Source organism: Haliotis asinina, chromosome 7 (assembly GCF_037392515.1).
Source record: "Haliotis asinina isolate JCU_RB_2024 chromosome 7, JCU_Hal_asi_v2, whole genome shotgun sequence".
In the NCBI taxonomy this organism is placed as follows: domain Eukaryota; kingdom Metazoa; phylum Mollusca; class Gastropoda; order Lepetellida; family Haliotidae; genus Haliotis; species Haliotis asinina.
Window position 1 is genome coordinate 10,293,817 of NC_090286.1, and position 17,507 is coordinate 10,311,323.

A 17,507-nucleotide genomic window follows, 5' to 3' on the forward strand; every position below is an offset into this window, starting at 1 on the left:
TCACCAACAGTTGATAAACAAACAGTTTGATAATCACCCTCCTCTACATGTGGACTCTACCATTACTCCTACACTCTGCTAAACAAACAGACACGTTTTTATGTCTCAAAATATTTGAATAGGACCATTTGAATAATCAGGGAACAGGGAACAGACCTGTGCGCTTCTGTAACATTATTTTTCTTAGCCACACCCTCATCCGTGGAACGTACTTCTGTCATAGGAGCCTTGATTCCAAAAGTTTCAGCATATGTGACAATGTGAACAAAAGTATTTCACTTAGTGGAATGGTTTTTGTTCACTTGTTTTACTGGGGTAACATCCGTATATGAAAAGAGTTCAAACACATACCTTTTGTTTGTATGGCAAATTTAAAAATGTACAAAGGTTGCCAACGAAAAAAGTATTCATAATCCATCACAAACTAAGTGCAGAAGCAATCATTTCCACAAAGGTGTGAGAAGCAAAACAACAGACAAAAAGCCTACAAAAATACATTAAATGATTCAATAGTGACATTTACATTATTTGAATCTATATGAAAGTCTTATGTATTCATGAACGGAGTCAAGAATAAGCTGATTTATGATGTTGCTTAAAGTTTGATTACCATGGAGAATAGAATATAAGTCAAAACCATAGGTGTAGAAATGTTTATCTTATTAAGTCTTATTAAGCCATAACAAGGACAAGAAAAGAGTGAGTGAGTTAAAAGTTAACGTCACATCGTAAATATTACAGCCATATAATGACTAAAATGTTGTAGATACACAATAAAACATGTAGCTAAAGAACCAGTCATCGACTGACTGTAAATAACTAGAGCATCCCAAAAAGAGTTAATACAATCTAGTATGTAAAAATGGGCTCTGGACCACCAACAACTGATGGTAGATTACTATACTAAGGGTCATGGGGGACTACACTGTATTTGTTACCTGCATGGACCCTTGTTGGATTTACAACATCCCTTCAGCTGCTCCCGTTTGTAGTCAGGTTTAGCCACAAATTAAAATGACTGTAATATTACGATGAAACACGTGAAAGATTAAATTTTACTTCGAATGTTTTGGGACTTACGTACCCTATCAGGAGGACAACAATTTAACGGCATATTAAGCTCCTTGCGGATACCGCAACTACGAAGGGTGTCTCAATATATATAAGCGCCGTTAATGTGGCGTTTTCCCTAAAAAAGGGCGGTTATCCCGCACTCAACTGTGGTCTTACTAATTCGCCAAGTGTTTGAAGGAAAAAGACGTGTAGGAGCTTCATTTTATAACCCATTGCCACCAGAAGAAACAGAAGGTTTAATTCGTATTCCAAGTGGTGGAATAAGTGAAGAGTTTTCATTATACAGATACTCGTAAACGTCATTAAAACCAAGTTGTATGCATTGTTGGACACTGAAAAACAGCTTTGTAACATATTCCCTGAGCGAGCGACCCCTCGTTTTGAGGACAGCTGTTGTATAGATGAATGAATTGGTGTACATGAAATACATATTGAATTAAGCATTCCTTATCAGATGAAAATTAGCCTGTTATTTTCCAGCCACAGTTTTGAAAATATAGAACAGCACTCATATGTGGGCTTTAACCAGAAGATGGAGCAGATCAGCACAAGAGGCAAAACAAGATCAAGGAGACACCGACGTCAATGTTTCAACAATGTTCTCTGCTTCACTGTTGTGTTCAGTGCATCAGCTCTGGTGTTCGAGGCAGTCAAGACCTACACGGTGTCCCAAATCACCTCTCTGGAGAAGCAATTTGGTCTTAGCAGCACAAGAAGTGGCCTACTACTGAGCTGCAACGAAATCGGTTATCTTTCAGCTATTTTCTTCTTCAGTCATTTTGGGGCAAGGCATTTCATAGCTAGGATCATTTCGTGTGCAATGGCTTTGTATGGTGTTGCAAGTTTAATTGCAGGCCTGTTACACTTCGCGAGCCCTGTATCGCATCCTAGAGTAGAGGACGCATCGTTCAACTATTCCTCTGACCAAAGAGTCATATTATGTCAGAATTCGTTGCAGGAATTGAAGCAATGTCCAACTATGAATGACCTTGTGGCTGATAACGGTCACTGGGTGTATAATGTTCTGGCAGTGTGCATGGCGTTACTTGGGATGGGTAAATCACCACGATTTTCCCTGGGTTTACCATACCTTGACAACAACTCCCGTGACAAACAGCAGTCGAGCTTTCTTACAGGTATGTCCTCCTACGAGAGAAGCTATTGATCATATAAGTGACAAGTATGATGAGAACATGGTTGAAAACCCGTTTAGTGTCAAGGCTACTGATATCAATGAAGGACGTATCGAGCATAGTAACACATCAACAAGTTGTATTATATTTTCATCCGTCTAGTCGACATGAAATCCTTTTCTGACAAGGTAGGTTGATGATTCTGTTGTGTCGTTGTAGGTATCATTATGACTGCGTCGTTCCTTGGACCATGTGTTGCTCTTAACCTTGGTGCATGGTTTAGCTCCATTCCTGTAGACAGCAGCGGTAGGTTGTGTAGTGCTAATTAAAGTGAACCGAACATAACTCACACCTATTCAATATTGCTTCACAAAAATGGTTCAGAAGAAACATTGCACTCAAATTCGCAGAATGACAGATGGGTGTAAGGATATATGTCTATTACACTTTAAAGTTTGCAAATGTCAACAAAGCTGTAAATGTACCCCCATAACTACGCCCAAACATATTACTGATCTTTGTAAAATATGCAAAACTAAAACAAGGAGTTATCAATGACATATTTTATGAGTATGCCTTGATTTCAAGTATCCCAGCTGGATGTTCATCACGCTCAGTGGATCGGGGCGTGGTGGATCGGGTTCCTGGTCATAGGGTGTGCTGCCATCCTTCTTTCCGTACCCTTGGGCTGCTTTCCAAGACATATTAAGAAACCTTCTGTCCGTGCCATTGCCACGAGGAAGTCGTTTAAAGACGACATAGTGGGTAAGTGTGGACTGAGTCAACTTAGTTTAAAGGTGAAATCAGTGAGTGAGTTAAGAATTAACTTCATATTGACATCTTCATGACGAAAACAATTTATACAATACAAAAATGAAAACATCGTGTAGAGTAAAACGGGCCAACGATGGGAAGTAAAATTACTAGAGCATCACAGATATAAATATACAACTAGCATCTAAAACTGAATCATTTTAGTCAAAGACGACAATACAATATGAAACGAGGGCAAAAGATCGCCAACAACTGAAGGTAGATCACCAAACAAGGGACCTGAGGTACTTCCAGTGCCTTTCATACCAGCATGCACCCTGGCTGTATACACGTGAAGTGCGGCGTGAAATTAGTGCTTGAATGTTACGCAAAAACAGAATAATTCAGAATGAACGCATCCAGTTATTCAGTTGTCACGTTCACTCTCCAATAGTTTGATTGTCGTGCAACAGATGGTCACGTTTATTGCTGGATTTTCAGAGGAACTAAGTAGGATGTGGACATTATATTTGAGGATGTATTTCTGAATGCACATTATTGTTTAGTAACAGGCTTACTAGACAAGTAACCAAACATAAAGTTACCAAAAATATGAAATGAATCACAACCATCTTTTGTCTGTACACGTGTATAGTGGGTGAATATCTTCTTAGCATAGAGTTTGAATGTGAGATTGTCTGAAGCTGGAGATGGTCGCAGATGTCAGTTCGATCCCGTGCAAAATTAATAGTCGAAACTTTTCTTTCATTTAAGGAACAATATGGTGATGTGAATGTATGCCTGTACTGATGCATGTCCTTCAGTTAAATTTCTGTGCATCCTTCATCATGGCTTTGTAGCAGATTATAACACATTAAAGGAACTGACAGGAATCAAGGCGAATCAGCTAGAAAAAAAATATTTCCCGAATGCGGTACGCGGTGCGCATTCGGATAATATTTTTTTCTAGCTGACTCGCGAGGCCCAAACACTATCTGACGTTTCAGTGACAGGTAGGCACATCTTTATGCGATTCAGCGGTGTTCTGGTGAAAACAGTTGTCATTTGGAGAGCATTCGGGACGTTTTGATTCTATTCACGGTGTATTCGAGGTACATTCGAGCTGTGTTCAAACTTCAGTCGAAACATTCGGATTCATTTGAAGAATATTCCACATAAAGTCCAGCTGCAATGGAAATACATTCAAACTCATTCGAGATATTCTTACATAATTTTCTTTCCTATTCCCCCTTGAATGTGTTCTGAATATGTTAGGAATGCAACAAGACTACGTAGAATGTAATTGGAATGCAGTAAGAATACTTCGAATCCAGTTCGAATGCATATTCATTTCACTTAGAATGTACCTGAAACATTCTGAAAATTTTCAAAACATTCGGGCACGTTACAAGAATTGAACCAAATAATGGAAATGCATTCGGAATGCGGTAAGAAGTTTTAGAATTCAGTCCGAATTTCTAGGAATTTTCAGTCCGACAGCATTCCGGCTCATTACGCCTCACGCGTACAAGTAAAGGCCATTCCGAACAGAATTTAATTTTTGATACATGTACATACCATTGTCTTTCCATAACTTAACTTTTTGTTTGATACCTTCTTTTACCCGCAGACCTTCCGAAGTCAGTCTTTCGGATACTGAAGAACCCAGTAGTAGCCTGTATCCTTTTGGGAAGCGTTAGCCTTTTTTTCTTTGTTGGGGGTTATATGACTTTCACTCCGAAATACATCGAGAGTCAATTTGCGACGTCAGCATACGAAGCGAACTTCATATGTGGTAAGTCTCAATAATTTGATGTAGAGGTGACATGCGGGATCAGGTGGTCATGCTCGTTGATTTGGTCGAGAGACATCTCATTTGCTTAGATTGGTGCTCATGTTGTTGATCATCGGGTTGAGTGGACCAGACTCGATTATTTACAGACCGCTGCCTTATGGTTGTTACGTTGCCGAATGCAGCGTTAAACAACCAACCAATCTACAACGTGATTGTGTACAGCCAACCAACCAACTACTAGTGTGATTATGACAGTAAAGCGTAGGATATATACCAGGACTGTCTTGTAATTGCGCTCATAGGTGCAGAGGAAACCGTATGGTTAAGACAAGTGTGTGGAACTTCCAGTTGACTGTTATGGTTTGTACCTTGGCTGGGGATTACCCTTTCTGTAGATCTGAACAAATACAATAAAAGTAAAGCTTTCCAGTCAAGTTAAATGGACGGAATGTTGTTTACCTTTCGCAGCTGCATGCTGTGTGTTGAAGGTATACTGGAGCTGATATGGGCGATTGTTGGATCACTACTGGGAGGCATTCTTACCAGCCGACTTCGACTGAACAGTGTGGGATGTATGAAGCTCACGGCTACATCGATAACCCTTGGCACACTCCTGTATTGTCTCAGTTTGGTCCTAGGCTGTGAGAACCAACACATCATAGGCCTGGGTGATGGCAGGTATGTAACAGCTATTACTCCCAAAGGAGGTTGCGATTTATGGAAGGTTAGAGCCCAGTCTGAGATAATCAGAAAATAGAGTGTCCATTTGGAACTTCATTTGAAGTTTGGTTGGACGGAACCAGTAATTGTAATCATACAGGCAGTGGTTGAGTTACCTGTATACGCAGTTCTGAGTGAGGGATTGAGTTAAAATTTTAAGTTACATCGGCAATATTTCAGCAATATCGTTACTAACTCAAGTTACAGATTTATAATAATTAAAGCTAAATTTTAAAAAATGTCAATAAAAGACAAAAACAAAGCAAAACAAGAAGATTATCACAGATTTAAAAATCGGAAAAATCTAAAACCGTTTAACTATAGAGGACTGTATATTTTGTGCAAAAGTTTGCATAAAATACGCTATAGATCGCCAGCAATAAAAGGTAGATCACGATACCAGGGATCAGAGGGACTTGCGGTACCTTTGCTACATGCATGGACTCTAGTTGGATTTACACTATCCTGACGATTGTAGGAAGATTTTGCCAACTGGAAATCACAAAAAAGGCCACGTGTAAACATCCTGATATGTTTAAATTTACTTTGAAGGAATTTACGTATCCTCTCAATATTTTTCAATACCTTAACTACAGTGTAGACCTAGGTACAATCAGTTGATAATCTAGTATGGTGATCTACCTTCAGTTGTTGGCAATCTATAGCCTAATTTTATGTTGTGTTGTCCGAATAGTGATATTATTTTTAACTTTCTATAGCCTGATTTTATGTTGTGTTGTCCGAATAGTGATATTAGTTTTAACTTTCTATAGCCTGATTTTATGTTGTGTTGTCCGAATAGTGATATTAGTTTTAACTTTCTATAGCCTGATTTTATGTTGTGTTGTCCGAATAGTGATATTAGTTTTAACTTTCTATAGCCTGATTTTATGTTGTGTTGTCCGAATAGTGATATTAGTTTTAACTTTCTATAGCCTGATTTTATGTTGTGTTGTCCGAATAGTGATATTAGTTTTAACTTTCTATAGCCTGATTTTATGTTGTGTTGTCCGAATAGTGATATTAGTTTTAACTTTCTATAGCCTGATTTTATGTTGTGTTGTCCGAATAGTGATATTATTTTTAACTTTCCACACTAGTTTTAATCATATTTGTGAAATTCTAGTTGTTTTACTGTCCGTCGTTGACAGGTTTTTATAGTATTAATATATTTCACTTCAGTATTAAACGTTCTCGTCACGATATGGCTGAGATATTGCCGATGTGACGTTAAATATTAACTCACGCACTCACTCACTCAGTTGATAATCTAAACTAGCAGTTATAAGACTATGATCTATTTAAAAAACATCAAAATGTCTTTTAAAAATTCAATAATTACATGATAATTAACGTTAAAAAGATATTTCATTGGACATTGAAAGATTTATCCCTTGTGATGGAAAAATCAGTACAGTCAAGGAGAACATGCTTCACTATGATTCTTTCATCACAAGGGATACAAACTGTAGGACCTTTAACAGCTATTCATGGGTCTGTTAAGTATGGCCAATACGACGATGATGTCGCATGATGACTTCTGGATTGACAACTCAAGTAGGGGTATCCGATATAGACTTTTAGAGCATGTAATATATTAATCATGTACATACATGAGTGTCTCGCTTCTTCTTTATCCTATCACGCATGCACTATCAAATGGTAGATTTGCAATCGGAGTATGGGACAGGAAGTGGTGTTACAGATTTGCAGAGTGCTGCTGTAGCAGCCAAATCGGACACTGTGTTACCAGATATTCCACCATGGCAGATATTCCATCATCGTTAGTAGTGAGATCATTATGTAATTCAGTAATTTCCAAGAAAAGTGAATGTTTGCAAGAAAGTTTAGTAGCCTGGAGGTACGAAAAAGACTCTGAATAGATGGTTTATTGTTAGGGTGTTTTTTATATATTATATACTTTAATATGAAAAATAGAACTGTTAAATCTAGAAGATATTGTTCTGGATCCAATGACAGTAGCACAGGCCACTGCACAAACATCATTAGATCCATCTGTAAATAATTATTTGTAGGTACTATATATTGTTAATTTATTAAATTCTTGGTTACATTGTAATTCATTTATTTCTGATTTAGAAATGTGGTTAATGTTAAGTCGGCTAACAAGCTGCCAAGGAGATGTATTAACCAGCTCAATGCCAGGAGCAGAGATGAATGGTGTAATTCTGAGCTCAGGAGGTAGAACATGAGAAGATGATTTGTTGTATAAATCCTCATAGCGGGGCTTGACGTTACATGCAGGGTTAGATTTGATAGAGTTTTCTAATGTACTGTAAGTATACTTTTTTATTGCGTTGGTTAAAAGATGACTCATCGGTCTCGACGTAAAGACTGTCAAGGACTGTAAGGAACTCACGACAAAGGCTCCAAATGTACAGACGATGTAGTCTAATTTCGAGCGGGCCAATAAAGGAGGAAAGCTTGGTCCCCTCACCGTTTTGAATTAGAAACAACTTTTAACAGATCAAGAGTCTTCGGGCATTTAGCTTTAACGGATTTAATATGGATCAGACACGTTAAATGCGAGTCGTAATGCGACCCAAGAACTTCTTAACAATTGTGAAGTGTGTAAGATTTAGAAATAGTTCTGTGTCTTTATGCGGTTTGTATTTACGGCAGAAATGTGCACATTTAGGTTTTGATTTAGAAAATTTAAAACCGTTTTCAAGACATCAAGAAATATTAAAAACATCCACAAACAATGATCCATCAATTGATTCACCTAAACTGATGGAACGATGGACAAAATACTTCCTTGTGGGCCATTCTGATGAGACAGTGAAGAACCTACGCGAATTTGAATTGGCCTGTTGATTAAACATGCAGTCTTTCAGATATAAGTGGGGGAAATAGCCTCGTAATCCAAAATCAGGTTAATCTTTTAAAATCACACAGTTCTTAAAACGAGGCAATCATTGGTTTGATATTATACGTAAGGTAATTATCAGTTGTTTTGACGCTACAACATAGCGGCAAGAAATGTGCAATTTGAAAGAAGTATTTGTATATCCGCACATCATTAATATACACGTTATATCACATTGACCTGTTGCATTCGGCACATGATAAACAGCAACCATTTACTTATATCGTCAATAAATCTTCAGATTTTTTATTAAAAGAAATAGATCAATGGCTTGCCATGACTAACCCACAATGTTATTAACCATCTTTGTTCTTGTTTAAGACAAACACCCATTAATGACATGAAATAATTAATAATAAAAGGAATGCGCTGGCGAATTATCATGAATGGTTTAATGTTTTATGTTTATGTAAAACGATAAAAAATGACACATTTAAGAGGAGTAAATACTACCAAACTTCAATTTGTTTGAAATCACTTTGGTATTCAGACGGAACTGTAGGAGATAACATATAATTGGTCACTAACAACAATAAAACACTTTTACAGGACATGCAAGTGTGCAACCTGGTCTTAGTTTTGACGCACACGAAATTGGCCTCACGAGTCTCCTTTGTCACACAGAATAGTAAGGCATTATCCAAGGAAGATCATTTCTATCATGAGGTATATCTCTGACCTTGACGATGTCTTAATTTCAGATACGCTAAGGTCAATGATACCACTTGTAACTGCGATGCAACTGAGTTCATGCCTCTGTGTGGAGTTGATGGCGTGACGTATATCAATCCCTGCATGGCAGGATGTCAGTCTCACAATGGAACTGTAAGTATGTCACTCCCCTGTATGGCAGGAGCTTAGTCTCACAATGGAACTGTAAGTATGCCGTTCCCCTGTATGACAGGATCTTAGTCTCACAATGGAACAGTAAGTATGTCACTCCCCTGTATGACAGGATCTTAGTCTCACAATGGAACTGTAATTATGTGACTCAACTGTATGACAGGATCTTAGTCTCACAATGGAACTGTAAGTATGCCGCTCCCCTGTATGACAGGATCTTAGTCTCACAATGGAACTGTAAGTATGCCGTTCCCCTGTATGACAGGATCTTAGTCTCACAATGGAACAGTAAGTATGTCACTCCCCTGTATGGCAGGAGCTTAGTCTCACAATGGAACTGTAATTATATGACTCCCCTGTATGACAGGAGCTTAGTCTCACAATGGAACTGTAATTATATGACTCCCCTGTATGACAGGAGCTTAGTCTCACAATGGAAAAGTAAGTAAGCCGCTCAACTGTTTGACAGGATCTTAGTCTCACATTGGAGCATCAAGTATGCCTCTCTGTATAACGGGATCTTAGTCTCACAATGGAACTGTAATTATATGACTCCCCTGTATGACAGGAGCTTAGTCTCACAATGGAACTGTAATTATATGACTCCCCTGTATGACAGGAGCTTAGATCACAATGGAAAAGTAAGTAAGCCGCTCAACTGTTTGACAGGATCTTAGTCTCACATTGGAGCATCAAGTATGCCACTCTGTATAACGGGATCTTAGTCTCACAATGGAACTGTAAGTATGTCGCTCCCCTGTATGACAGAATCTTAGCCTCACAATGGAACAGTAAGTATGTGACTGCCTGTATGTTTGCATGTCAGCCTAACAATTCAGTTATAAGTATGTAAATCTGTGTGAGGTGGGATGTCCGTCTCAAAATGGTACTGCAGTGCTTTACGCACCAGAATGACAGTATCATACATATATGCAGGAATACACTGATGGTCTAATCTCTTAGGGCCCTATTTTCCTTTTCTTTCATTTGTCTACTTTCAATTTGCAATTTGTTTGTATTTCCTGTCTCTTTATAAAGTAGAGATATTTCAGGCATACGAGGGATGTACCGAGATTGCTGGTAACGAGGGCAGAGCTGGAAGATGTCAGACCGACTGTCCCTACTTTTACCCTTACGTCATCGTTGACATGGTTTGCGGGACTTTAGCGACAATTCCCATGGTCCCTGTCGTCGTTACGTTAATGAAGTAGGTGCTTACAACACATCTGCAAGTTTTACATGAGTGAGTGAGTGAGTGAGTTAATATTTAACGTCACGTCGGCAATATTTCAGCTATATCGTGACGAGAACATTCAACAATGAAAAAGACCGTATGTACATTATAAAACCTGTCAACGAAAGACAGTAAATCAAACAGAATATCACAACTGGAATTAAAACTAGCATGGAAAGTTAAAACTAATATCACTATTTAGACAATACAATATAAAAACACGCTATAGATCGCCAACAACAGAAGGTAGATCACCACACTAGGGATCATGGGGACTTTTGCCACCTACATGGACCCCAGTTTGCTTTACATCATCCCTTCAGCTGCTGGCGATTGTACGAAAGTTAGCCAAAATTTTAATAACATGAAGTCTACTATTAAAAAGACTGGAAAGTTCACACAGACTGAAAGGTTTTGGACTTACGTACCCTCTCAGGAGGACAACCATTCAACCAAACAATTAAAAAAACAATAATTAAATGAGAACTAACGCTGGTAAAAGATACTTAGCAAGTTTTCCATGAAGCTATGGTTTCACTTATATTGCATATTGCATATTGTATATTGCATATTGCATATTGCATATTGCATATTGCATATTGCATAAATTAAAGTGGCAAGTATATCCGCTGGCATCTGTAAACATGGTTTTAGTCTGTTCGTCTTTACAGTCTCTGGTTTGTCGGCTTCGGTTGTCTTGAGATGGAATTATAAATTATATGTATAAAATCAGAACATACTGATGAAAGTGCATTCACTTTTAGAAAATGCAATTGCAGTTTTCGGTGAATTTGCGGTTTACCAGGAAATTGCAACACAAACTGTATTTCTCATGTAGTGTCATCACTATTTTCAAACTGATTCAGAAATCCGATAGAATATATATACAATCGAAACTTTCATTCGTCGATGGCGGATTAATTCAGGCACTTTCTGTCTCCATATTCGTTATATTTTCCAAACCGACCGCACTTGACGTTCTTGCCACATATTAAATCCCTTAAAGTTAAATGTTTGAAGGCACTCGACTTGTTAAAAGTTGTTTCCAATTCAAAATGGGGAGGCGATCAAACCACCCTACTTCACTTATACAGATCACTCATTCGCTCCAAACTTGACTATGGTTCCATTGTATATGGTGGAGCCTGTAAAAGCAGTCTCAAAATGTTAGACTCTATCCATCATCAAGGTCTAAGATTATGTCTTGGATCTTTTCGAACTTCTCCCGTTGACAGTCTCTATGTCGAGGCAGATGAGCCATCTCTCACTCAGCGACGTATAAAATTATCTTTACAATATGCTACAAAACTATACTCTAACAAATCTAACCCGGCATATAACTGTGTTTTCAATCCTCTCTACGAGGCTTTATACAACAAAAAGTGTTCTCTTGTTCCACCTCTCGGACACAGAATTAAACCCTTTCTTTCTTCGGCCGGCATTGAGCTGGAAACCATAGCTCCTTACCGTCTTCTTTCTTCTCCTCCTTGGCAATTGGTTAGGCCACAAGTTGACCTAACATTAACATCATTTAAAAAATCAGAAACAAATGACTTACAATATAAACAAGAATATCATCAATTAAACATAAATATAGCAATTACAAACCCTTATTTACTGATGGATCCAAGGACGGTGGCGCAGTGGCTTGTGCCACTGTCATTGGATCCAGAACAATATCTTCTCGATTACCAGATAACAGTTCTATTTTTACAGCTGAAGCTAACGCCATACTAACAGCTCTTAAATATATTCAAAGACACCCTAAACATAAACAGTATATAATCTATTCAGACTCTCTCTCTTGCCTTCAGGCTATTAAAAATATTTCTTGTAAACATCCACTTTTAATAGAAATTATTGAATTGTATAATACTCTTGCTACTGGCCAATACGACATCGTCTTCTGTTGGTTACCCAGCCACGTAGGTATTTCCGGTAACGCAAAGGCCGATCTTGCTGCCAAGGCAGCACTCAACAAATCTATGACACCACTTCTTATTCCTTACACTGATTACAAAGCTAGCATTAGAAGTTACATCCGTGATCTGATGCAGAAGAAGTGGGACACCCAAGTAGGTATCAATAAATTACATGAAATAAAACCGTATATTGGTTACACCTACTTGGGCTGTTAGGCCAGATTTGAAGAGGTTATTTTAAGACGATGTCGTATTGGCCACACACGATATACTCATGCATACCTATTGAAAGGTGAGGATCCTCCGTTTTGTATCCCTTGTGATGAGAGAGTCACGGTCAAGCATATTCTGCTTGACTGTGTCGCATTCTCCATCACAAGGGATAAATATTTTAATGTCAAAACTGTAAAGGATCTTTTTACTAACATTAATTCTCATTTAATCGTTGGTTTTTTAAAAGAAATTGATTTTTTTGGTAGAATTTTGAATAACGTGTTCTGTAAATAGATGTATTTTAATTATTGGTTGTTTAGATTTGTAACTAGAATTGTTAGTGGCTGTACCCTTAAAGGGGGTTGAATTATTGTAAAATTATTGTCCTCCTGAGAGGGTACGTAAGTCCTCAAACAGTCAAAGTCAATTCTAAATTTCCAGGTTTTTAATCGTAGAATATGCGTCTTTTTATTGTATGGCTAGATTTCACAAAGTGCTGACGGCTGAGGGAATGATGTAAATCCAGCTAGGGTCCATGCAGGTAGCAAAAGTACTGTAAGTCCCCATGGTCCCTAGTATGGTGATCTACCTACAGTTGTTAGCAATCTATAGCCCAGTTTTACATTGTATTGTCCTGTATAGATAAATTGTTTTAGGTATAGTTACTAGTTTTATATTCTACTCTGTGATATCCTAGTTGTTTTACTGTCCTTCGCTGACAGGTTTTATAATAGACATATATTTCATTTTAGGATTAAATGTTCTCGTCACGATATGGCTGAGATATTGCCGATGTGACGTTAAATATTAACTCACTCAGTCCAAACCGACCGAAAGGATTTTCGTTGATAAACATTTTTAACGTTAGGAAGATTCTGTCTACAACGCATTTGGACCTTACATCAGTTTCGATCCATTTGAACCGGGGCCTATAACAGCTTTATTGAGTAAACCTTTTAAATCCACCGATCAGATGTCAGGATTTAGCAATATGTTAGCATTTTGTTGTTAGAGTTGTTTACCTAAAAGTGTCATAAAACTAAGTAGAAATATATCCTATAACTCAGTATTAGTCTTATTTTACGTGATGGTATTAATACGAAGCACCCTGAACATATCCTTCCAAAAGGTACCCACGGTTTTCAACACGTCTATAACACGATTTGCGCTGTTTGTGCAACAACGAATTCAAAGTTGTGGGGGATACAGAAACGGGTTCCGTACGTCCGTCAGTCCATTCGTCCGGCCATACTTTGTCCGAAGCATATCTCCTAAACTATTTGTGATAGCTTAACCAAACTTGGTACACATGTCTGCCATGTTCACCATGATACCAATATGTGCCTTTTGGGGGTTATACCAGTGTGTGAAATATATTTTTAGTGGTATCCATGACAACAAGTTTAACTTTGGAATTGGGTGCTGTGCTCTTTTCCAAACCTGGCATAGACATAGGTCTGATAGTGCCTTTTGTAGGTTGGATTTCTCAATAAAATATTCATGACGCTCCTTAACTCGTCGTCTGTGTGTTGTCAAATTCCGACTGACAAATTCGATGATATTAGCTTTTCCATAATTTATATCTCAGTTTTGCTCCTGGTATGCTAACTTATATGTTTGTAAAAACTGACTGGTTGCTTTGATTTTCATTCAAAGGACCGTGCATCCGAGGGACAAGTCCATGTCTCTCGCTATGTCGTCTTTCCTGAACAGTTTTGTTGGTAGGTATTAATTTACATCTGTACAGGAGGGGTATATTACTAGTCTTGTGTAAGGGACTCCGTTTGGGCAGTCACAACAACCACTAAATGAAACGGGATAGAGTCTCTATCCTTGCAGAAGGATGTGTAATGTGGGTGGATGTTTAGTAATTAATAAGGTAGCAGCTGAAAACTGTTTCAGTTGGGGAATAATGGTGTGACACGTTTTGTACTTCTTGCTGCAATTTACTGTTTCGTCTATCTGCGAAACCTTACCCCGGGGCTGATACCACTGAAGTATCGGACGTCAAACACTTACTGCATTTTACATACAGGTGAAAAAGCAGTTTCACGTTTCGATTTGTGGAGACTGTGAAAAACTAATAAATGTCTTGTTTTTACGACAGCTGCCACACAGGTGGAATATTGCTGAGTGTAGCGTTACACAACAACGAAACAAATCTTAATGTGATTTCACACATTTTGCATTTTCGTATCTGTCTTAGAATAACATAAGGTAAAGCAGATGTACATAGTTTACAAAATGGTAAGACTGTTACAGATGAAAAACAAATGCTTAGAGATTCGAGAATTGTATGTTAAATGTATAGTGGGAGTGTGTTAATGATAGTGATAAATTACATTGAAAGAATTCTTTTATCCAGGTTTCCTGCCTTCACCGATCGTGTACGGGATGGTCATTGACACTACGTGTGCTCTGTGGGAAACAGCTTGTGGTGAAGTCGGTGCATGCGCACTGTATGATCTCCCCAGCCTACGATATCGTGTGAAGTCGATGGACATTGGACTTCAGTTGCTGTCGTCAGCTGCTTTCCTTGCCGCTTTCCTATTATTGAAATATGGCGTTGTTGAGGAGTTTGCGGATTCAGATGTTAACCATGTCTAACAATACGAACAATGAATAATCAGTTTCCAAAATCAATGTACAATCGTTCAAGACAATATTGAACATCGCATACTTTTTGATAGTCTGTTGAGGTCATGTGTAAAATTTGATCACGTTTCACTGACCCCAAACTGACGCGTTCGAGCCTCATGTTTGAAATGAAAGTAGATTCCCTCGTACCAAGGCGACCATGGAATAGTTCACGTCCGAAATTGAAAGACTTTGCTCTTTCCTCACTTGGCTATACCCCATTTTTATCTTGTAATGTCCTAAATAGTTTATAATTTCATGTTACATTCTAGTTGTGAATCTTTAGCTTTGATATATAATTGTTTTACTGTCTTTGGCGACGGACTTTGTCAAATAGAAGTATAAAGTATTTACTGTTTTAGGGACCGTTCATAATTTATGGCTAGGGGTGGTGGTGATGATTTTAAGGGGGGTCATGGGTTGGGATCACCCATTTCGTTCTGTGGTGGTAGGGGTGCTTACTTTGTGCAATAATTAAAGGGATGGTGGTTGGGGCATTCACAGTGTACATGAAATTCCATTAAAATCATCATCACAGCACGCCAACACCAGCCATGAATTATGAACGGTTCCTTAGTCAGGAAGTATTGCCTAAATGACTATAAATTTTAAATCTTAACTCGCTCACTCACATTACTATGTCATTGTAATCACTGAATCCAATTTATGTCTTCTCTCATTACAGTGTTTTAGGTTTACATGCTAGTTTTATATTCATATCTGTGATAGTCTAGTAGTTTTACTGTCCATTGTCGACAGGTTTTGCTCTTCCACATGTTTTCATTTTATTAAGTGAATTGTTCTCGTCATAAGTGAATTGTTCTCATCACGATATGGCTGCAATACTGCCGATGTGACGGTAAATATTAACTCACTCACTCACTCAATCCAATTTAATGAGTTTCGATGCACAAGCAGCCCATATACCACCTAGGTTCCTGTATACTCTAGGGAGCTATAGATCTATTAAAGAATGTTTGTTAATCATTCAGTGATACTACGTTAGTCGTCCTTAACAGCGTTGATGTTACCGTTTCAGTTAGGAGATAAACATCATGTGTTGGCCAATTTCCGGGTGTTATTGAGTATTTGAAGCACGGGAATGCATTTGGAACCGACGGAAATTGGCCAACACATGATGTTTATCGACATTGTAAACACAAAAGTAAAACAAAGGGGTTTTAGTGTCAGCACTCGTTTACATCGAATACGGACACAGCAGTGAAGTGTCATCAGCTGGCCGTTTCAGCTGGTTCTCATGGTAGCATCTGGAGCTGCTCATTTGTGACGTCATTCTAACTTTACGTCACAATATGATTTGAATGACGTCATCACTGTTGATGACACAACAAAACAATTGTTTACGTGTCAATACGCGGTGAATAGTCTTTCAGTTTCCGGGAATCTAATACCATTTAATCATGTTTTTCAACCAATCAGATTACAGAACACAGTAACTTTTGGTTTACAATGTATATTATTACCCAAGTAGTGCCACATAACCTGATAATTGTGAATTCATGGAGTTTAATATTCGACTTTGGTATGGAGACAAACATTGAAGATGCAGTGTATGGCCAGAACTACGATAAAGTTTCTTGTTCAGTATTTTGTTACACAACATCATAAAAAATAAAGTAAACATTATACGTTGTTCCACTGTCATTGGATCCAGAACAATATCTTCTTGATTACCAGATAATACTTCTAGTTTTACAGCAGAAGCTAACGCCATATTAACAGCTCTTAAATATGTCCAAAGACATCCTAAACATAAACAGTACGTAATCTATTCAGACTCTTTCTTGCATTCAGGCTATTAAAAACCTAGTGTGTAAACATCCACTTTTAATAGAAATTATTGAACTTTATAACTATCTTGCGACTGGCAAATACGACATTGTCTTCTGTTGGTTACCCAGCCATGTCGGAATCTCTGGTAACACATTGGCTGACTTTGCTGCTAAAGCAGCGCTCAACAAATCTGTATCACCACTTCTTATTCCTTACAGTGATTATAAAGCTACCATTAGATCTTACATCCGTGATCTGATGCAGAAGAAGTGGGACACCCAAGTAGGTATCAATAAATTACATGCAATGAAACCATTTGTTGGTTACACCTACTTGCGATGTCGGTCCAGATTTGAAGAGGTCATTATACGACGATGTCGTATTGGCCACTCTAGGTATACGCATGAATATCTTTTGAAAGGTGAGGATCCTCCGTTCTGCGTCCCTTGTGATGAAATAATCACGGTCAAGCATGTTTTGCTTGACTGTGTTGAATATT

At 38.1% G+C, this 17,507-nt stretch overlaps 3 protein-coding genes across 3 annotated transcripts in view; 2 read left to right on the forward strand and 1 right to left on the reverse strand.

Annotated features, from left to right (window-relative positions):
• Nucleotides 1-17,507, reverse strand: part of LOC137290332 (receptor-type tyrosine-protein phosphatase alpha-like) — a 120,797-nt gene that overhangs the window by 66,141 nt on the left and 37,149 nt on the right. The gene's annotated exons all lie outside the window — the stretch shown is intronic.
• The window catches only part of LOC137290339 (uncharacterized), a 113,142-nt gene that overhangs the window by 32,442 nt on the left and 63,193 nt on the right, over nucleotides 1-17,507 (forward strand). The gene's annotated exons all lie outside the window — the stretch shown is intronic.
• On the forward strand, nucleotides 1,595-16,170 carry LOC137290338 (solute carrier organic anion transporter family member 3A1-like). Its single transcript, XM_067821187.1, has 9 exons — nucleotides 1,595-2,210; nucleotides 2,427-2,513; nucleotides 2,796-2,972; nucleotides 4,591-4,755; nucleotides 5,244-5,433; nucleotides 9,067-9,190; nucleotides 10,261-10,415; nucleotides 14,234-14,298; nucleotides 14,943-16,170. The coding sequence occupies exons 1-9, from the start codon at nucleotides 1,607-1,609 to the stop codon at nucleotides 15,182-15,184; spliced, it is 1,809 nt and encodes a 602-aa protein (XP_067677288.1). The 5' UTR covers nucleotides 1,595-1,606; the 3' UTR covers nucleotides 15,185-16,170.